At 32.6% G+C, this 20,801-nt stretch overlaps 2 protein-coding genes across 3 annotated transcripts; both read left to right on the top strand.

Moving 5' to 3' along the window:
- Positions 1–391: 391 nt before the first annotated feature.
- LOC133039947 (putative disease resistance protein RGA3) lies at positions 392–5,148 on the top strand. 2 transcript variants are annotated; one of them, XM_061119083.1, is made up of 5 exons: positions 392–3,528; positions 3,682–3,729; positions 3,859–3,957; positions 4,073–4,457; positions 4,552–5,148. In XM_061119083.1, the coding sequence occupies exon 1, from the start codon at positions 550–552 to the stop codon at positions 1,834–1,836; it is 1,287 nt and encodes a 428-aa protein (XP_060975066.1). In that variant the 5' UTR covers positions 392–549; the 3' UTR covers positions 1,837–3,528; positions 3,682–3,729; positions 3,859–3,957; positions 4,073–4,457; positions 4,552–5,148. The 2 variants fall into 2 exon arrangements, with proteins under 2 accessions (XP_060975066.1, XP_060975065.1); XM_061119082.1 differs by having other exon boundaries at positions 1,847–3,528.
- Positions 5,149–16,681: 11,533 nt separating this feature from the next.
- LOC133039945 (disease resistance protein TAO1-like) lies at positions 16,682–19,838 on the top strand. The gene is made up of 3 exons (XM_061119081.1): positions 16,682–17,335; positions 17,420–18,703; positions 19,065–19,838. Exon 2 carries the CDS (start codon positions 17,841–17,843, stop codon positions 18,699–18,701), a length of 861 nt encoding a protein of 286 aa, XP_060975064.1. The 5' UTR covers positions 16,682–17,335; positions 17,420–17,840; the 3' UTR covers positions 18,702–18,703; positions 19,065–19,838.
- The last annotated feature ends 963 nt before the right edge of the window (positions 19,839–20,801 follow it).

The following is a 20,801-nucleotide window of genomic DNA, read 5'->3' as shown; positions in this document are numbered from 1 at the left end:
GTTATTGGTGTAATTAATTAAGTATTGAGTTCCATATAACTTAAAATAACTTTTACACTATCGTTAACTAATCGTAAAGTGTCATTTATACAAAGTATTAGGTATCACTAGTGCCCAATATCAATACTCTAGAAAATATCATAAGATGATCAAGAAAATTCAGCATGGAACCCCACTTGTTCAATTATTACAATGTGTTTACAATTGATTAGTCTAATGTGTAAGAGATAAGTGGTCCACAATTCTACTCTAAATATTTCAACATAAGAAAATTCAAACTCTCTCTCCTTACTTTTATTGTCCTTTAGTATTAACATTACATCAATGAAAAATCAAAGGAATACTATTCAATAACATGTGATCTCTACAAGTCAAGATACATACATATAAAAGAAGTAGGCCTCAAACGATTATTGATCACTAATACTACATCCACATATTTTATTTCTCATCACTCTCTTATAATATATCTGTATATAAAGCTATAATTACAAAGAGGATTTGATCTTCATCTCAGCTTTAATTACCACCCTTTCCAAAAATACAATAATGGCCGATGGTGTTTTGTCCAGCATTGCTGCAAATCTTATTCAAATGCTGGTTTCTCAAGCATTTAAAGAGATTCGATTGCTTTATGGTGTGAAGGACGAGTTTCAGAAACTTGTTGGGACGATTGGAGTAATCAAAGGCGTACTTCTTGATGCAGAAGAGAAGATGGATGTTGATCATCAAGTCAAAGCTTGGCTCCAACAGCTTGGAGATGTTTTCATTGTTGCTGATGACTTGGTGGACAAGTTTCATACCGAACTTCTACAGGGTGAACTCATGTCTGAGCATAGGTTTACTGAATCAGTACGTATTTTCTTCTCCAGCTCTAATCAGCTAGTTTTTCGTTTTAAGATGGGCCATAAGATTAAACGTATAAGAAAACAACTACAAGATCTAAGAGAAAATAAGACTTTTCAATCATTAAATGTTCGTCCAATAGAAACAGTAGTTGCTAGTGGAAGTAGTACGAGGGAGACCTACTCATATGTGAGGGAAGAGGAAGTTATCGGGAGAGAGGATGAAAAGAGAGAGATTATTCGAATGTTGGTGGAAATGGAGTTTGGGGAGGATGTGTCATTCATTCCAATGGTAGGGATTGGAGGGTTAGGGAAAACCACACTAGCTCAATGTGTTTTTAATGATAATAGAGTCGAAAAACATTTTGAACAAAAAATGTGGGTGTGTGTTTCTGATGATTTTGATGTGAGATTACTTGTGGGGAAAATTGTAAATTCTAATGCTTCTAACAGTCTAGAAAATTTACAAAATGAACTTAGAAGTAAGCTAAGTGAAACGAAATACCTGCTAGTGTTGGATGATGTTTGGAATGAGAATGGTACAGAATGGAATAAGTTAGAGACGTTGTTGAAGTGTGGGGCAAAGGGTAGTAGAGTCTTAGTAACCACTCGTAGTGAAATGGTCGCTAAGATAACTAAGAGTAATAAAGTCAACCCAATTAAAGTTGAGGGTTTGAGCAAACATATGTCCTGGTCCTTATTCAAAAGAATGACATTTAAGAATGGTAAAGAGCCGGAGGAGGGCTCAAAAGAAATGAAGCTAGGGATGGAGGTTGTCGAAAAATGTAAGGGAGTTCCTTTAGCCATAAAAACAATAGGAAGATTATTGCAGGAAAGGTTACCGGAGGATGGAGATAAACAAACGGAGTACTTGTCAAGGTTTTTGAATCGTGAGTTTGCAATAATAGATCAAAATAAAAATGATATCATGCCCACCCTCAAGCTAAGTTATGATCATCTCCCTTCACATTTGAAGCATTGTTTTGCTTAGTGTAGATTGTTCCCAAAAGATCATGAAATTGATGTGAGGGAGTTGATACAACTATGGATGGCACAAGGATTTATAACATACTCTGATGACAAAAGCCAATGTCTAGAAGATATTGGTTACGAGTATTTTAAAATTCTACATTGGAGATCATTTTTCCAAGAGCCAAAAGTAGGTGAATTTGGTGATATAATGACATGTAAAATGCATGACCTTATGCATGATCTTGCAATTAAGGTGGCGGGATCAAATAGTGTCATAATCGATCAAAATCCTAAAATTTCTAGTGAAAAATGTCTCCACGTGTCATTAGTAAATTTTGGTTTTGATACTAAAAGTGTCCAAAAAAGACTTCGAACTTTACTTTTACATAATGGTAAAGGGATGAGTTTCTCGAAACTTAAGGACTTTTTGTCCAAGTATAAGCGTCTACGAGCTTTGAGTATACCTTCTTTGGAAATTAAGGAGTTGCCAAGGAATCTATGTGAATTGGAACATTTGAGATATCTAAATCTTTCAGAGAATTCTAAGTTAAAAGAGCTTCCTAGCTCTTTTAAAAGATTAAAGAATTTACAAACTCTGAATCTTAAGAATTGTGATAGGCTTGTTAGATTACCTCGGAAAATGAAGAAATTAGTCAACTTAAGGCATCTTATGATTGAAGGATGTGATGGATTGAGAGAGATGCCCTCTGAATTTGGGTATATGAGTTCCCTTCACACATTAGATAGATTTGTTGCATCTGAGTCCAGTGGGTTGCATGAATTGAGCAACCTTATTAACAACTTACAAGGAAGCTTAACAATTGAAGGACTCAGTGACACAGACACAACAAACTATTCTGCATCAAAAACAACTTCAGAGCGAGTCATTTGTCAAGGCAACCATCGTCTTCAATTTTTAGAGTTACAACGGATTGCAGTGGAAAATGACAAAATGTCACTTGAAGGTTTGCAGCCACCTTCCAGCCTAAAAGAGTTGAACGTATGGGATTTCAAGGGTGTGACACTTGGAGGTTGGGCTTTTAAATGGAATAACCTTGTTAAATTGAATTTATTAAGGTGTATGAAGTGCCAATATCTCCCAAAATTAGATCAATTACGTTTTCTTAAGGAACTTATGATATCAGGAGTAGAAGCAGAGTACATGTGCTCATCTGCCGAAGATGATTATGATAAAAGCTTTTTCTTTAATTCCCTAGTGAGACTTAGAATTGAAGAATGTCCAAATCTGAAGTGGTGGTGGTGGAATAAGAAAGTGGATTGGAAAAATATTAGATCATTTCCTCGTCTTTCCAATCTATCAATATACCACTGCCCTCACCTCACTTCAATGCCCCTGTTTCCATCTATTGAAAAAGTTAAACTGCGTGGAAGTAGTTCAATGGTATTAGAAAATATAAAGCTCAATAACAGTTCATCACTCAGGTCTATCAAGATCAATAACAGTCAAGATTTGACATCACTACTGGTGGAAGGGATTCATAAGCTTCCTTCCCTTGAGTCCATCGATATAAGAAGCTGCCCCAATTTGACAGTAGTGGAAGGGAAGGATAACCTTCCTCCCCTTAAGTCTATTTATGTATATAACTCCCCAAATTTGACATCAATTCCCGACAACTTTAGAAAAGTGAAGAATTTCTATATTAAGGATTGTCCAAAGCTTGAACAGAGATGATGTAATTGAAGTTTCTCTGTGAGTTTATGTCTTTCTCTCTCTCTCTCTCTCTCTCTCTCTCTCTCTCTCTAATTGTTAGGGTTTTTTTAATTTAGATTAATGTGTTTATGAAGCATGCATGCATGCATGCATTAATCTGGAATTAATTTGATTTCCTTTTAAATGAAACAGAAACAGGTCAATTTGTATAATTCATCCTTGTGAACCAATGGGGGCCTGGTAAGCACATATTAATTTTATTTATAAGTTTGTTTTTGCATTTGTTGTTTTTGTGAGTATCATGTATACAAGTAGAACAATATATGAATATGGATATGGTTTTCTCATCCTCACCTCTGTTGTTTGAAGATTGGAACTCTGTGTTGGGAGATTCGGCAAAGAAGGAACAAATTTGTCTTGCTGTACAAGAGGCAGAAAGGGATGCAGCATCTTATGGAAACTTAACAGGTTTGTATTATCTGTTTTCTCTTGCTGTACATGTGAGCTTATCATTCTCTTTCTATTATAATTATTTATTTGTGCATTTTATTATGTAATGTATATTTGACTTGTTATTATGTAGGCGGTTTTAAACAGGAACAACAAGATCAAAGAAGAGAGTTCAAACTCTGGGATGGTTCCTATGACAGGGCAGGGAATGGGGCCAGCATTAATTCTTCTTGTCTAGACTGATTTTTCATAGTGGCATGTCTCTTGAAATGATCTCATCATCTTCTCTTTTCTTATTATTTATTGTATATGGGATTTCTCATACATGTTTGTTTGTGGTTTTAACTCTAGGAAGACTTTTGCATTGAAGTTATTGGCAAAGAGTATAGAGTAAATTATTGTTGGAGTATACAGAGAATAATGATGCAGAATTGGGCATCCTTGGCTGTCAAATATCTATTAATAAATTCAACAAGAGAGATGGAAACAAAACCTCAAAGAGCAAGTGTTCTGACAAAGTAAGAAATGACTCATTACAACAGAAGGAACTCTAATATCTATCTATGCATACTGCTTTGTTCTGTTGTTGACTTTGATTGACTCATTTCATAGGTTTTGATTGTACACAAGAGAAATGGTGGAGAGATGAATTGCAGAAAGATGATCAGACCCAAAAAGATGGAGACATATGTGGAGTTATCTGTGGAAAAGAACTAATACTTTCAAAGTCTCATTCTTTCATTTCAACACATTCAAGATTCAGTTGATGAGAAGATTGGCGTTGTCAAGAATTTCAGGGAATGGTTGGAGTCAATATGTTTTTGTATTCAGGAAATGGATCATCATGCAAATTTGAATCCATGGTGGGCAAACTGAAGGCGATGGATTTGTGCACACAATCGAGCTACATACCTTGATCATTCTTTTCTGTTTGAAAGAGTTAAACTCGAATGTAGCTCAAAGGCATTAGAAGATAGGTTGAAAATGATGAGGTGAAGGAACATTCAGAGGGTGTTAAATAACAAATAATTGTTGATGAATTATTCATGCCAAAATTATTTTACAAAGAACCTCTAAAACTGTATCTATACTTGTGTTGATAACTTGAAATGTAAAGAGTTTAGAAATATTTATAGATGAAGGAAGGAGAAGACGCTTGCCGAGTTGGAGATGCAGTCAACTGCATTAACCAACTCTTTTGCTGAGTTATTGTTTAAATGCACAGGGATTAAGTGGGTTTAATTCCAATAATTCCACCTTATTATATGACAGAATGAGAACATTCACTGCCCTGAAACAAAGTGGGCCATACGGAAAAAATTTTTTTTTGGGCCCTTATATTAGAAAAAATGTGGTATTTTTCAAAATCGGTAAAAAAATGTATAATTTTAAAAGAGGAAAAAAAAATTTTGGGACCCTGGTCTGAGTGGGCCCTAGGCACAGGCTTAGCCCGCCTATGTCCAGGGCCGGGCCTGCCTGTACACTTGATCACCATCCTCTATTAGGCTATTAGTCACTTTTAAGTGGTAAAAAACATGTGCTATAGATAGTCATTGACTATATAAAGTTTAGTCAAATAAAAAAGAGTGCAACATTCATGAAATTTGACAAGATAAAAAAGGAAAAGCCAAAGAAAAAAGAACCCTTAATAATGTCAATCAATCTTCATCACACACCTTTAACAACACAATATATTATCTTTTATTTATTGGACATGGAATACTTTATCGTTTGATTGTTCTTTTTACTCAACAATTCTATATATATAGCCTTATATATTGTATTGAGGAACCTAGCTAGGACAGGGCAGGTAATGATCATTAAGTATTAATTCTTTGCTAATTAATCAAAAATGGCTAAGTATTGCGATTACATAATTGGATGATTTAAATAAGTGACACTATATACTATATCACAGAGCAATTTATAATTAGTTAGCGATTTTTTATGTTATTTATAAAAACAAAATGCATAGGATTCATGGGGTTTTGGATGATGAGAACATGGTGGCTTTTAAGGTGAATTTGGATGGTTTTGATTTGGTGAGATCTCATCTTCTTCATCAAGCATTTGATTTGAAGATGAGAATGATTGCTTATTGGAAGATTATTATGCTGATGAGATGGGTTGATTCAATGGCTTTTCACTTGCAGCATAGTGTGTTTTAACCTTGTCAACAATGAGCTTATGATCTACTTTTGATATATTTTTAAAACATATGTGTTATCATCTGTATGGAGCCTGTTTTATTAGTGTTGCTAAGTTGAGATAATAATACATGATAATGTTACTCTGTACGTGGTTTGGTTTGTAGTTGATCAATTGGAATCATATATATCCTTAATTATGATATATTCTACAACGGATAATGTGTTTCTAGTTATAAAAGTGGTTGTAAGATGTCATAATTTGTAGAATAGTATAGAAGTGAGAAAACACTAAGAAAATTGTTTGTTAAAACTCAAACACACTACGCATGACTATTGAGTACATGACATATGGTTGGAAAAAACTACTCTGACTCCCTTGACCCATACAATTCCAACCTTTTCTTGAAAAACTTGCAAACTTTATTATGGCGGACCTTATTTTTTGGATGGCGTACAAGTTGTAAAACAATATCTTCTTTTTGGTCGAATAAGTCAATCTGTAACAAAATGAGCCAAATTAGGATCCTTATTACACACACAGCTGTTGTCTAATTTCATTCAAATAAACATAAACATAAACATACCTTGTGAGACATGTTATCCTGCTGTCGAACCCTGAAATGCTTCATCAATGCCATCACATATATGCCACCATCCCATTGGGACTGACAGTGGGACCAAAACCTGTTACATACATATATATATATATAAAATTAATTGATAGAGGGGAGTACTGGAGTAAAGCGTTTTATGAGATTAACTAAAATAAAACTAATCAATTATAATCCATACGTACATGCTCACAGTTCCTAAGGTCTTTTCCAAAGAACATTTCTTCCCAATCTTCTGATCCAGCCAGTCTTGAAATCGTCGCATGGCCAAACAACTTTTTGCCACAATTAATATTTAATGTGAAAACAATAATTGAATATTGAACATGAGTATAGAGAATTGAGTAATAATAATACTAATAATTAGATCATGTAGTAATCGTATGTGCAAGCTTTTATTACAACCAAAACTCAATGATTGCAGAGCAGTGGAAAATAGTTTCATAGAGAGAGAGAAAGAAGTTTGGAAAGTGTCTGTGACTACTTCTAACAGAAATAACAAACTAATTGTTTTGTCTAATATATAATAGAGTGATGAGCAAGATTTTCAGTGAAAGTCAATATTAATTAAGTCAGAGATTATTATGAGATTAATAATGTATTTAATTTGTTATTGGATTTGAAGTGACTGACTCAACTTCATTTTTCATTTTGCTGAGTTCATCTTTCAGCATCTGCACTTCATTTGTCTCATGTACAATCCCCGGTACCATCGAAACCTATCAAATGAATTATTCATAGTGATCAATTAATTATATGATGATGTTAGTATTAATTAATGATGTTTTGATGAGTTTTAGTTGTGTTACGTATATAGCTTTATTACTTCAATCATGTCAAATGGGGTGAAGGGAATAAGTTGAATGAACTACCCCTACACTTTTGGAGTGTGGAGCGTGTGAAGAGAATATCCAATTGGTTGTCGACGAAAGGAGGTTATGATTCACACAAAGTAAGAAATTACTTTATTTATGTATGGTGTTGAATTTAATTAATATATGATTGGATGTTAGATTTTACCATTAGATTCAATTAATTTTAGTTATTGAATCTATTCAACATCTATTGAATGTTGAATTGGATCAATTAATATTTTAGAGTGAATTTTACATTATGACATAAATAAATAATACTATAGGGTTATGAGTTTTTTTTATTTTTTTTTATTTTTACATTTATATGAGCTTTTTTCTGTTATATTTTTGTAAAAAAAAAAGTAGAAATCTCATATTTGTAAAATAACAATAAGTTTTGTTGGAAAAGTCGTCGGAAAAGTTAGTGTCGCCGGAAAAATCACCGTCACTGAAAAAGTCGCCATTGCTGAAAAAGTTATTGGAAAAGTCACCAGAGGTAGATGTCTGATATAACTAAAAATATAACCGGTTCCTTAACATAATAAATAAAAATAAATAACATAAAATAACTCAAACAAGTTATAATTAAAGTAGAACTGGTTCTATAATAGTGTTATAATGAATAAAAACCAATAACACGAAATAACTCAAAACCGGTTATAACTAAAAGAGTAATTTGCGGCAAAACCCCCTTAACTATCAATTTACTTGCAAAAAACCATCCAACCTCATATTTTGGTGGGAAAACCCTCCAAAGTACTATTCTGTTTACATTTTAAGATGTCGTTTGTCCAGCTCCTAATTTTGCCCACGTGGCAATGACAAGTCACTAAAAAATTATCCTATGTGGCCATATTTTACAAAATAAAAATAAAACTTTAAGAGTAATTTGCGGCAAAACTCCCCCAACTATCAATTTACTTGCAAAAAACCATCCAAAAAACTTTAAGGTTGGATGGTTTTTTGCAAGTAAATTGATAGTTGAGGGAGTTTTGCCGCAAATTACTCTTAAATTTTTTGTTTTTATTTTAATTTTTATTTTGTAAAATATGGCCACGTAGGATAATTTTTTATTGACCTGTCATTGCCACGTGGGCAAAATTAAGACTTAACGAGGCTGAATAGACGACACCTTAAAAATGTAAACGAAACAGTACTTTGGAGGGTTTTCCCACCAAAAGATGAGATTGGATGGTTTTTTGCAAGTAAATTGATAGTTGAGGGGGTTTTGCCGCAAATTACTCTAACTAAAATAGAGCCAGTTATATAACATAATGAGTACAAATAAGTAACACGCAATAATTCAAAGTGATTATAATTAAAAAATAAAGGGAAAATCAGTTCCTAAAACATTGAAACATAAATTAAAAACAAAACTAATTCTATAATAAAAATTAAATTATTGTAATATTCATTTATTCAATCCCTTAATGAGGCTTCCCATTGACCTTAAATGATTGACAAAGCTTCTTCAAAGTTAGCAAGATGCATGTTTGGGTCTTCTGTTGGTAATCCCTCAAACTGGACTGTGGATTGAACCATCTGTATAGTGTGGCCGACTTGATCTCAAAATTGTTAGCATCAAGGTGGCCTAATACAGGATTTGACCCCTATCAAGTTAGGTATCAAATAGTTCCTCAGGCTACGATCATTTTGATTGGGACCATTAGCCTAATCTTCTACAGCACCTCCATTATTACCATTATTGACGTTCAACCGTACCTACTTCTTGTTTAGTCCCTGTTACAGCTCTTTCCAATCTTTTCCTCCTTCTATTTTGTCTGCAAGTCTTCTCAATTTCAAGGTCAATAGGCAATTTGATAGTTGCTTCTTGACCTCGCATAAACTAATTGAACTTGAGAAAAGAGAAAAAATTGAAATAAATAGAATTAGTACTGAAATTAAAAAGAAAAAACTAAATTAGAACAAAATTTAATTTTTATTAATATTAACTAACAATCTCCGGTAACGACGCCAAAAACTTGTTGTGGTATTATTAACACGTAAGTATACATATCGTAAACAAGTAATAGACTCACAAAGAGTGATGTCGATCTCACAAGGATTGTAGTTAAGTACTTTAAATTAAATATTTACTTCTATTTGGTTATATCAAATTTAAGAGAAAATTAAAATTAGAAAACAATAAAAGTAATAGAAACAGTGTTGGGTGTACATCCAGAGTTCTACATTGGCTAGAAATAGGAAGGATCTTAGGTATATAAGGATGAACACTATCTCCATTGGAATGAGGTCTTTTGGGAAGGTGCCCAAAAACAAATCCGTGAGGGCTTACGCCCAAAGCGGACAATATCATACCAATAGATAAATAAATGGTGTCCGACGGTCCTTACAAGTGGTATCAGAGCCAAATCTCAAAATTAGCCATGTGAATGTATTCCTGAATTAACACTAAATATTTCCATTTCACTTTGGACTACATAGAAGTTCAAGTGGGTCTAATGCCCCACCAATGTTTGGTTTGCTTTTTTTTTTTTTTTTTTAAAGAAAAGCATTCATAGTTAGATTTACGGTCATTACAAAAATATAGTTCAAGAATAGAGAAAATCAGAATACAACTAAATCTTTAGTGAGCAAACACCCAGTTAGCCATATATCATGTTTGTTTTGCTTTCACTTGGCTTTGTGTTTTACATGTGTAATTACATGATTGTGTAATTTACATGTACATATATCTATAATTACATGTATATTGCTAGTAGATCTTTCACATAGAAACTTTTTATATTCTAAATATTCCATTTCACTTTCGACCGTATAGAATTTCAAGTGGGTCCACTGCCCCCACCAATGATTATATTTTTGTTTTGCTTTCACTTACATGGCTTTGTGTTTTACATGTCTAGTTTTACATGTATATATATATATATCTATAATTACATGATCGATTGTGTAATTTACATGTACATATACCTATTACATTGCTGTGTATTCTTTTTATATTCTAAATATTTAGAATTCTCTATTTTGACTTTATAAAAATTAAAGTACGTAGGTCCACTGTCTTAACTTTGTGCTTTCTTAACTCGGCCATGGACCCATCTATGACTTTGCGTTTTACGTGTATATATATGAATAATTACATGACTTTGAATATTATATGTAGATATATCTATAATTACATGATTGTGTAATTTGCATGTACATAAATCTATAATAACATGACTTTGTATATATCTCTATAGACGCCTACGCCAATTTTCAATTGCATGTAAAACCCATCAAAAGTTTAAACCTTTTGTTTGTCTATATTATATATATACACCTCACGTTGTCCATCATCTGATATTATTCATAATAAAAAAATTATGGTGTTTCATGAGATTATTGGGTTCAGCATCTCCACATTGGCAACCTTAATCCAAGTGAAGTTTCAATCAGAAAGCTTTTCACCATTTGAGACCCAATTTGGGATAATGGCAGCATTTGTTGTAGCTTTGATTATCTATGTTTTGGCATGGGGCACAGCAAAGACTACTAATGCTTATATTGAAAGAATCAGCCTCTGGTTTGGAGCTCTGGCAGCCATTTTGCTATTGTGCATTATATTTCCATTTGTTGGGTGGTTCTGTTTCCTATTTTGGGCATTTTACTCTGTAAAGACATGTTATGATGTAGTTAAAGATGTAATTCTTGTTGTGAGGTTATATGAATCATGGAGGTTAGGGCTGCTCCCTGATGTTGGCCACGGCATCACTACATCACCGCCTTATGTTGAAGTTGTCGTATCATCAGTTTAGGGTTCGTTCGGTACTCCGTGTTGTATTGTATTATCTTAATATTATTTAATACAATACTATATTTAGTATTGACTTATATTAATAATTTGTATTATTTTACTATTAAATTTGACCTCAATTAGGACCCCGTCCAGATTCGGGGACTGGAGCAAAGTCAGGGCCAGGGCCTGGTCCGTGTTGGGTCTAGGGTTTAGGATTGAGGTTCGGAGTTCTGGTCCGGGTCTAAGTTCGAGTCTGGCATTCGGCAATGCTAATTTTGCATGAGATGTTAAACAATTACATAATGGTATACAGAGTAGTAATTCTAAAATAGTCTCTCAAAGAGAGTAGACCTTTTCTTTCTTATGATTTATTTTTTAAAAACATTTGACCAAGAAAGAAATAAATAGATGGCTAGATAAAGAATGTTGGTGCTGATAATTATATTTATTTAATTTATACTTAGATAAGCTTACAAGTTACAAAGGTACAAGAGGAATATTCAATGACAAAGAAAATTAAGAAAGAAAAAACAGGGGAAAATAGAATCAATGCATTACAGTAAATATTCATATCATTTCCTCAAATTTCATCATCATGTGTTGTTGGTGGCCGAGACTCGTCTTGAGATGGCACCGGCGCACTCTCCGTGGCCGAGGCTCCTCTCGTACTTACACTAACACTTATAGGTAGTAGTGTAAGTAAGGTGCCTCGGCCATTTTGATCATGAAGCATCATAATCAGCTCATCATAACCAATCTTAACAGAGTAAATTAACCAAAATAAGAAGAAAAATAACCCAAGAAGAGTATTTAGAATGATCAAAAGAAAAAGACAGGCCAAAATTCCAAAAAAGAGGCTGATTTTGGTTGAGATCGAAACAACAACAACAGCAACACTTTCAGCAGTAGCTCGACGTTGGATAGTGATCTCAGTGGCCCAAACCAAAACATAGATGAGCAAAGATACAACAGATGCATATATTATGAGATAATGAGTCTCAAATGGTGAATAGTTTTTGGATTGAAACATCAATTGGGTAAGAACAAGTAATGTGGGATAGCTGAAAAAAATTATGGGATGATAAGACATAATTACAATTATTAACTAACTAACTCTCTTTCTCTTTAGTGTTTGCAGGTTGATCTATATATATATATATATAATATATTAATATGGTTGTTATATATATATATATACATGTCGTTTTGATCTTTTTGGAAAGATACAATGTCGGTTTTGTTGACTAATCAAAATTCATAAATTAACAAATGTAATTTTGTATTTCTTTCAAAATAAACATATGCACTTTTGTTACACAAATGTAGAAATATAAGCAGAATAGTTTATACTTTATATTATTAAAGTTATAGATTAAACAATTATTCATAAAATTAACAATAATTAAAAATTAAGCAATGTAGGATTAATAATTGTTTACGTGCAGTAATTTTGTATTTACACGAGTAATGTTTATGAATTCATTGTAGATATATAAAATTACAAATAGTACATATAATAACAAATATATAATGCTATCTTCAATGACCTAATCCTTTTTGCTCTCTTTTTTTTTTATTCTGTTTGACCAAGCAAATCAATTTAAGGTACTAACTTTTGTATTAGTGCATGTAAATGTAACTGTGTTTACACAAACGTCATCCAATCCAAAATCATGTAAGAATTGCAAGTAGTGAATAAAATGGAATGCAAGTTTTTCATGAGAAGGGATTAATAATTATAAATATCTCTCTACTACTGATCTTGTAATGCAATGGATAGTTGGTAGCTATGTATATTTTAGGATGAATATATAAGTAATTTGCGGTAAAAATATTTTGTTAGAAAAATTAATAACATAAGATACAATTTGTATATAATTTAGAACACAATAATAATAGATAATAATTAGGCAGCAATTACTTTAATTTGATAGTGTAGTACTATCAACTAAGTCTTTCTCTCTAAATCTTTAAATCAGAAGCAAATTTATTTATCTGATTATAAAAAGTATAGAATTGTGATAAGACAATATGTATTTATAGAGTTAAGGAGTGCACTTAGTTACACAACTCTAGTTGAACTGGGTCTGCTTATCAAAAACTTTAGTCAACTAGAAAAACTCGCACAGTCAAACTTCTCCTTCAACTAGACTAACATTATATGGACTAAACAAAGAACCATCCAATCAACTTAAATTTTAATAAAACTAATAAAAATTAATGTAAGTCCAAATAATAAGTCTAACATACCTAAATTTTTACATTTGTAATACTTAAATACCTTCTTTAATTTTTTGACGGCTAAAATATCTAAGTTCATCATTTATTGGCAATTATTACTACTTACCGTTATTTGCCAAACCGTTATTTGCCAAATAAGATGCTAGATGTATGGCTCTTAATTAGTCCATGTCATGTTTTGAAAAAAAATTAACACATCTATTTCCAAAAATTAAGACAAAAAATTTATTAAAAATTAAAAATAAATAATTTGTATATGATGTAATAATGAACATATGCATGTAAATGTATACCATTATTCATATAGTTACATTCCATATACAAATTTAGCATTAGATATAGTCCTATAACGTACAGATACATTTTTAGACTAATTATTTTTTTAATATATAAATGTATGTCATTTATTAAAAATGATGGTGACTAATTTATATATTATGAAGATATATAAATGAGTAGAATTGACTTTGGTTTCTTTGGGTCGGTCGTAAAGAAAAAGAGAAGAAAGGAACAAAATGCTACTAATATATATAATATATGTTATTGATGTGATGCTTTCCATATAATACTTCACGCACACTTGATTTTTAATTTACTTATATAATACAAGTTTTACATCACAAGTGAAAACATTACATACATGTCATCTACCTTGTATCACACACACATATATATAATTTATTGGCTAATTAGGATTTTTGTCCTTGAACTTTCACATGTACTAAATTATGCCCCCTGAACTTTTAAGGTCGTTAAAAATGCTCCCTGAACTATTGAGATTGTTGGATTTAAGGACTTTTTTCTAATTTTAGTAAAAAAGTTTAACATAGATGAAAGTTCAGGGACCATAATTTAGTACATATCAAAGTTCAAGGAGCATGATTTGGTAGATATCAAAATCTGGAAAGCATAGTTTAATACATAAGCAATCACTGAAATAGTAAAATTGAAAGAATCAGCAAAGACTACTAATGCTTATATTGAAAGAATCAACCTCTGGTTTGGAGCTCTAGCTGCCATTTTGCTATTGTGCATTATATTTCCATTTGTTGGGTGGTTCTGTTTCCTATTTTGGGCATTTTACTCTGTAAAGACATGTTATGATGTAGTTAAATATGTAATTCTTATTGTGAGGTTATATGAATCATGGAGGTTAGGGCTGCTCCCTGATGTTGGCCGCGACATCACTACATCACCGCCTTATGTTGAAGTTGTCGTATCATTAGTTTAGGGATCGTTCGGTACGCCGTGTTGTATTGTATTGTCAAAAATATTATTTAATACAATACTACATTTAGTATTGACTTATGTAGGATTTTCTTGGTGAAATTCCAAGATTGTCCCTACACCAACTCAAGCAAAATGTCAAAACGACAGGGACAAAATTGTCCCAGAAAATTCAATATAAAACCAAATCCAAACGACAATGGAACTTGTCGTTTATTTCCTGCACGACAGATCGTTTTGCGCAAACAATTTTTCGTTCTCACTTGAACAAAATCAAGTTCAATCAGAGCTAACCCTAGCTCATTTGCAACTTCGAACCTTCGAGAGTTCTCAAACTCTATCTCTCGTTCTCTCCTTTCTCTCTGGTTCTCAAACCCTAGAACCAGAGATCTTTCTCGATCTCTTGATCGATCTCACCTAGAAATAACCCCAGAAACACCATAAAACATACACACACAGATCTAGCCAAAACACAGTAAAGATAGAAGGAAAAACAAACACCAAAAAGTTATAGAGGTTCGCCCTAAATCAGGGGTACGTCCTCTTTCGAGCTCGCCTTGAAGACGATCTTCTGCAGATGGCTCTGATCAGCATAAGGCCTCTCCTGCTGTCTCTCCATCTAATGCAGCCGTAGATCCATCTGCCCCACACAGTCAGCCACAGATGTCTGCAGTTCCTCCTGTACCATTACCTTCTGAGGGTCCCAGTGTTCCAGTCCCTTCTCCATCAGCTGGCATTGACAAGGAGATTGATTCTTGGTTTCACCAAGGCGACATTATTGGGGCTGCCATTCAGGGGGAGACTTCACAGTCTGCTGCAGTCCAGGGGGAGCCTTCACATGTGGCAGTTGTTCAGGGGGAGATTTCCACTGTAGCTCCGTCCTCTGCTCCTGATGGTGGTGACTCAAGGGTTATTGGTTCCTGTGTTCCCTTGGTCTCGTACTCTAGCAGTGATTGATTATGATCATCGAGGGGGAGTGTTTTTACCTTTTGATAAACTTTGTACACAGTTATTTTTTTTGGGATTGTGTTAATATTTTCAATACTGTCTGTGTATCTTTTTTGAGGTTTGTCTAAACTTTTGGTGATTTCAATTTGGGTTGTCGTTGATCATAATTTGCCAAGGGGGAGATTGTAAGTGTCGTGTTTTTGTGTGGCAAATTAGATATTACTGTTGTTTGGTAATTCTGAAACTGCATTTGCTTTTCTAACATCTTATCTGTAGTTAGTTGCATCTGTCTTCACTAAATTCATTTTAGTGCCATGTCAGCTTTCTGCAAGGTTGTTAGTTTGTGCCAGCTGTACCTTGCTGGTTGTTTAGTTAGTTAGGTTTATTATCTTCAGCATATAAATTCTGTGAGATCTGTCATACTAACTAACTCTCTTCTGTTAGAATCTTCTATTGGATTCTTGCTCTGCTAGGGCTTCTCTTTCTGTGTTTGTTTCTTGAATGTGCAGATTGATATTTCGAAGATCTTCTGGTGGTTGAAGATGGAGATAGAATCTGCCTGATCTGAGGAGAGTTCAGATCAATCAGCTGAATGAGATTCAGCTATCTGAATATTCAGAGTTCGTGGTTACAGAGATCTTTTGGTGATTAGATCTTGATACTTGAGTGTGTTCAAGTATTAGGTAACATTGTATAAAAGTCAATTTAGATTACATTGTTTGATTTGTTGAATCAGAACTGGTATTTGTAATTGAATTGATTTTATAGTGGATGTTACTTTACCCGGTTCAAGGGAACCCAAGCACTACTCGGTTGGAATGCGTTTCCAATGCGGAGGAAGCTTGTAAATTCTGTGTTCTTTGATTTACACTTCGTTTAATTCACAGAAATAATCAATTTAGGTAATTTGTACTCAATCAATAGTAATTAGGACCTTCAGATTGGAAAGAAATTCTAGGATTTTTGAGGGCCGTGAGTGACGAGAGTTCAGTCTTAGACGAAGGCCTCTTTCTCTTCTTCAAAAAAATCGAGCTACGTACCTTGGTCATTCTTTTCTTTTTGAGATCAAGATCTTACAGAATTTATTTTGCCAGCCATTAAGGTTCTATGATGTATGTCATGTTGTGTTTATCAGATAAGTAACCCCATAATGCAAATTCTGGTGCCATATATTTTCTGCAACAATAAAGTTTATTTACTTACATGTTAAATAATGATTTTAAGATAAATATTTGATGTTGTAGCTAAATTGAAAAAAAGATATCATTAATTAAATTTTTGGGGGCTTTATATCTCTTTGTACAATTTGGTGGTTGAGTTTTTCCAATCTAATAATATACAACTGCCCTTACCTCACTTCAATGCCCTTGTTTCGATCTATTGAAATAGTAGAACTCGAATGTAGCTCAAAGGCATTAGAAGATAGGTTGAAAATGATGAGGTGAAGGAACATTCAGAGGGTGTTGAGGCAGACAACACTCAGCCAAACATTTCATTGCTCGAGTCCATCACGATCAATACCTCTAGCGATTTGACATCAATTCCAAACAAGTGCAGAAAATTGCAGTATTTTCATATTGAGGGTTGTCCTAAGGTTGAAATTGAAGTTTGTCCATTATACATGTGAGTTATCTCTTTTTATCTCTCAGTTTTGTTAATTAGATTCATTGGTAGTGTAATTTTCGTATCTGTTAATTCTTTTTTCAGTTTGTGTAGGGATCAACATTGCAGTGTGATGACAAAAGTTGAAGCATGAATCTCCATGGATTGGATGGGTTATATATTTATATCAGAATCTGTTGTTTAATATCTTATGACTCTCACATACTGTACAACTTAGTTAGTATCAAAACACTTCATTCAAAAAACAGATTTTTCTCACTCTCAATATCTTATGTCACTTTCCAGGCTATAACAAGTCTAATAACAAACTGAGAAACTGAGTTCTTCATTGCTCTACAATGTAATAACTCTATTAATGAACTTATAAGTAAGCTAAGTGGAGACTTAATATGATATGATGACAATGTAATATCATATCATTTGTGAAGGGAAGCATGATCTTCAATTGTTACATTTAGGATGGGAAGAAGTTGATGACAATAACAATAAGGTGGAAAATGACGAAATGTTACTAGAAGGTTTGCAGCCACCTTCCAGCCTAAAAGAGTTGTTTGTCTCATGTTTCATGGGTGTGAGATTTGGAGGTTGGCTTTCTTCATTGGATAAACTTGTTAAGTTGGTGTTGTCAGATTGTAAGAAGTGCAAATATCTCCCAAAACTAGATCAATTACATTCTCTCCAGGAACTTAAGATTTCAGAAGTCAAAGCAGAGTACATGTGCTCCTCTGGTGAAGATGATGATTTTGACACCAACTTGTTCTTTCCATCTCTAGTGACTCTTGAAATAAGATTTTGTTCAAATCTCAAATGGTGGTGGTGGAAAAAGAAAGTGGATGGTAATGAGTTTATTATTAGATCATTTCCTCGTCTTTCCAATCTACAAATAGTTAACTGTCCTAACCTCACTTCAATGCCCTTGTTTCCATCTATTGAAAGAGTTGAACTCATGTTGGAAGTTAGCTTAAAGGCATTAGAAGATACGTTTCAAATGATAAGGAGAAGGAACATTCATGGTATTGCAGCACACAACACTCAACCAAACATTTCATTGCTCAAGTCCATCAGGATTAGTAGCATTCTCAATTTGACATCACTACTTGAAGGGATTGGTAACCTTCCTTCCCTTGAGTCTATCCTTATAAAAGACTGCTCCGATTTGACATCACTACTCGAAGGGATTGATAACCTTCCTTCCCTTGAGTCTATCCTTATAAAAAACTGCTCCAATTTGACATCACTACTGCAAGGGGTTGATAACCTTCCTTCCCTTCAGTTTGTCAACCTCTCCAACTGCCCCAATTTGACATTGATTCCAGACAGGTTCAGCAAAGTGAACAAATTTGTTATTGAAGTTTCTCCATTATAGATGTGAGTTAATCTCCCTCTCTATGCGTGTGCTTTTTTAATTAGATTAATGTGTTTATGAAGCATGCATTCTGAAATTGTTTCTTGTAGTATCATTTCCTTTTAAATGAAACAAATTAATATTGATAATTGGTAATATGTGTTTTGATATCTTTGGAGAAAGAGCACTTAGAAAATACAAGTACCTGCATGGAGTATAAAATAAAACCACCTTAACATTGTTTTCATTTGTGGTTTTTCTTTCCACTTTAACTTGTGAATTTTATTTATTTTATTACATGGGATTTCTTGCTTACATACATGGAAATTAGTAATCCTTGTGTAGATATAATAGAGCTTGTAATAATCTCATTTAATTTTTCAGTTTGTGATGAATTGATCAACATTTGATATTGCAACTCTGTGATGGAAGATTTGTCCGCAATGGTCAGACACCGTTGTGATCAACAAGCATAAGTGTCGAAAAAGGAGTGGTGTTCAACAAGAAACAAGATACTGCACAAGACAATGTTACTGAAGCATTGGTGGCGAGGTAGAACAAGATTTCTTATCTAATACCTTTCTTCTTGTATGTTCTCTGTTGCAGAAGCTACCACTGCTTCTTTTATGAGAATCATTGGTTTTGTTTAAGAATCTCTTTGGAAGATTCTTGTGAGAGGCAAGTTAGATGTGAAGGCAAGTTCTTCAATTTGTTGCTTACAATTATTTCTGTGAGCTTTTAGTGTACCTTCCATGAATGTTGAGGTGTTTCTAAAGAATTTGTATGAGTTGGAACATTTGAGATGTTTTATAAAGTTTCTTATAATAATAAGTTAAAAACACTTCTAATTCTCTTTGATAAGTTACAGAATTTGCAGACTCTGAATCTCGCGTGTTGTGATGAAGTTTGAGGAATGTTGCTTTTGGATTTCGATATTTGAGTTGCAACAGTGCAATTTGTATAGACGCTTTTGAACAAAATGGCCTAGTGAACACATTTCAATGTCACTAAACAAGTGATGCAAACTCAACATTAATTACTATAATATCTGCTTATTTTTCATTTGTGGTTATTATGGGATTTCTCATATATGTGGTTCAAATTAGGATGAGACAATACTCAAATCAAATGTATAATTGAAAAAATTAACTAATTAAATCCCACTTGTTCAATTATTACAATGTTCCAAGATATTCCTTTCTTTCTTTTTTGTTTTCTTATAAAAAGATGCTTTGCCTAAAAGATAAGTTGTTCGCAATTCTACTCTAAATATTGCTACATAAGATAAATTCAAATTCTGTCCTTATTTTTCTTGTCCATTGGTTTAAGATTATTGTATAACATGTGATCTCTCTTAGACTTTTTATTTAGGTGTACATTATTTTTTAAGAAAATTATAGTAAATGACCCCAAATTATAGGACTATGTTAGTTTATGTCCTTATTTTAAAAAAATATAGCAAATGACCCTAAATCATAAGACTATGTTAGTAAATGTCCTCATTTCAAAATCATTAATTTTTTTTATTATTTTTTTAGAATTAGAAGCAAATTATTTAAATATTATGGTATATCTATATTAGCTAGTTTTGTTAAAATCTTTTTTATTTTAAAGTTATGTCAATTTTTTTAATTTTTTATGAGTTGTTTTGGGTTGTTAGTATATAGATTTTGTTGTACGGTATATTTCTATTTTGTTGTATGGTATATTATTATTCTTAGATGATATTTATTTTTTATTATGATGTGTATAATAGTGGTATATAATATTATTAGCATAATAAAATATTTTATTGTATGTATATAATTTTATTGCCATGCTACATATATTTAATTATTATTTTTATATTTTTTTGATTGTATGATTATTTATTTTAAATAATATTTAATTAGTTTTTATTTTATTATATACAATGGTCATGGTATATGTATTTTAATTGTAGTATATAATTTGGTTAGTATAGTATACTTACATATATATATATATTAGTAATCTATATTTTTATTATTATTATTTTTTGTATATATTTGTTTTGGTGTATGGTATATGTATTTTTTGTTATACAGTATATAATTTTTTTTAAATAATATTTAAGTTCTATTTTCTATTGTACTTTTGTTG

Source organism: Cannabis sativa, chromosome 7 (genome assembly GCF_029168945.1).
Source record: "Cannabis sativa cultivar Pink pepper isolate KNU-18-1 chromosome 7, ASM2916894v1, whole genome shotgun sequence".
In the NCBI taxonomy this organism is placed as follows: Eukaryota; Viridiplantae; Streptophyta; class Magnoliopsida; order Rosales; family Cannabaceae; genus Cannabis; species Cannabis sativa.
Note: the sequence above shows the minus strand (reverse complement) of the source record. Positions and strands in the feature narration are given on the sequence as shown.

Excerpts from the sequence above, each read along its gene's own strand:
- LOC133039945 (XM_061119081.1), top strand. The coding sequence starts at position 17,841 with ATGTTACTAGAAGGTTTGCAGCCACCTTCCAGCCTAAAAGAGTTGTTT.
- LOC133039947 (XM_061119082.1), top strand. The coding sequence starts at position 1,894 with ATGGCACAAGGATTTATAACATACTCTGATGACAAAAGCCAATGTCTA.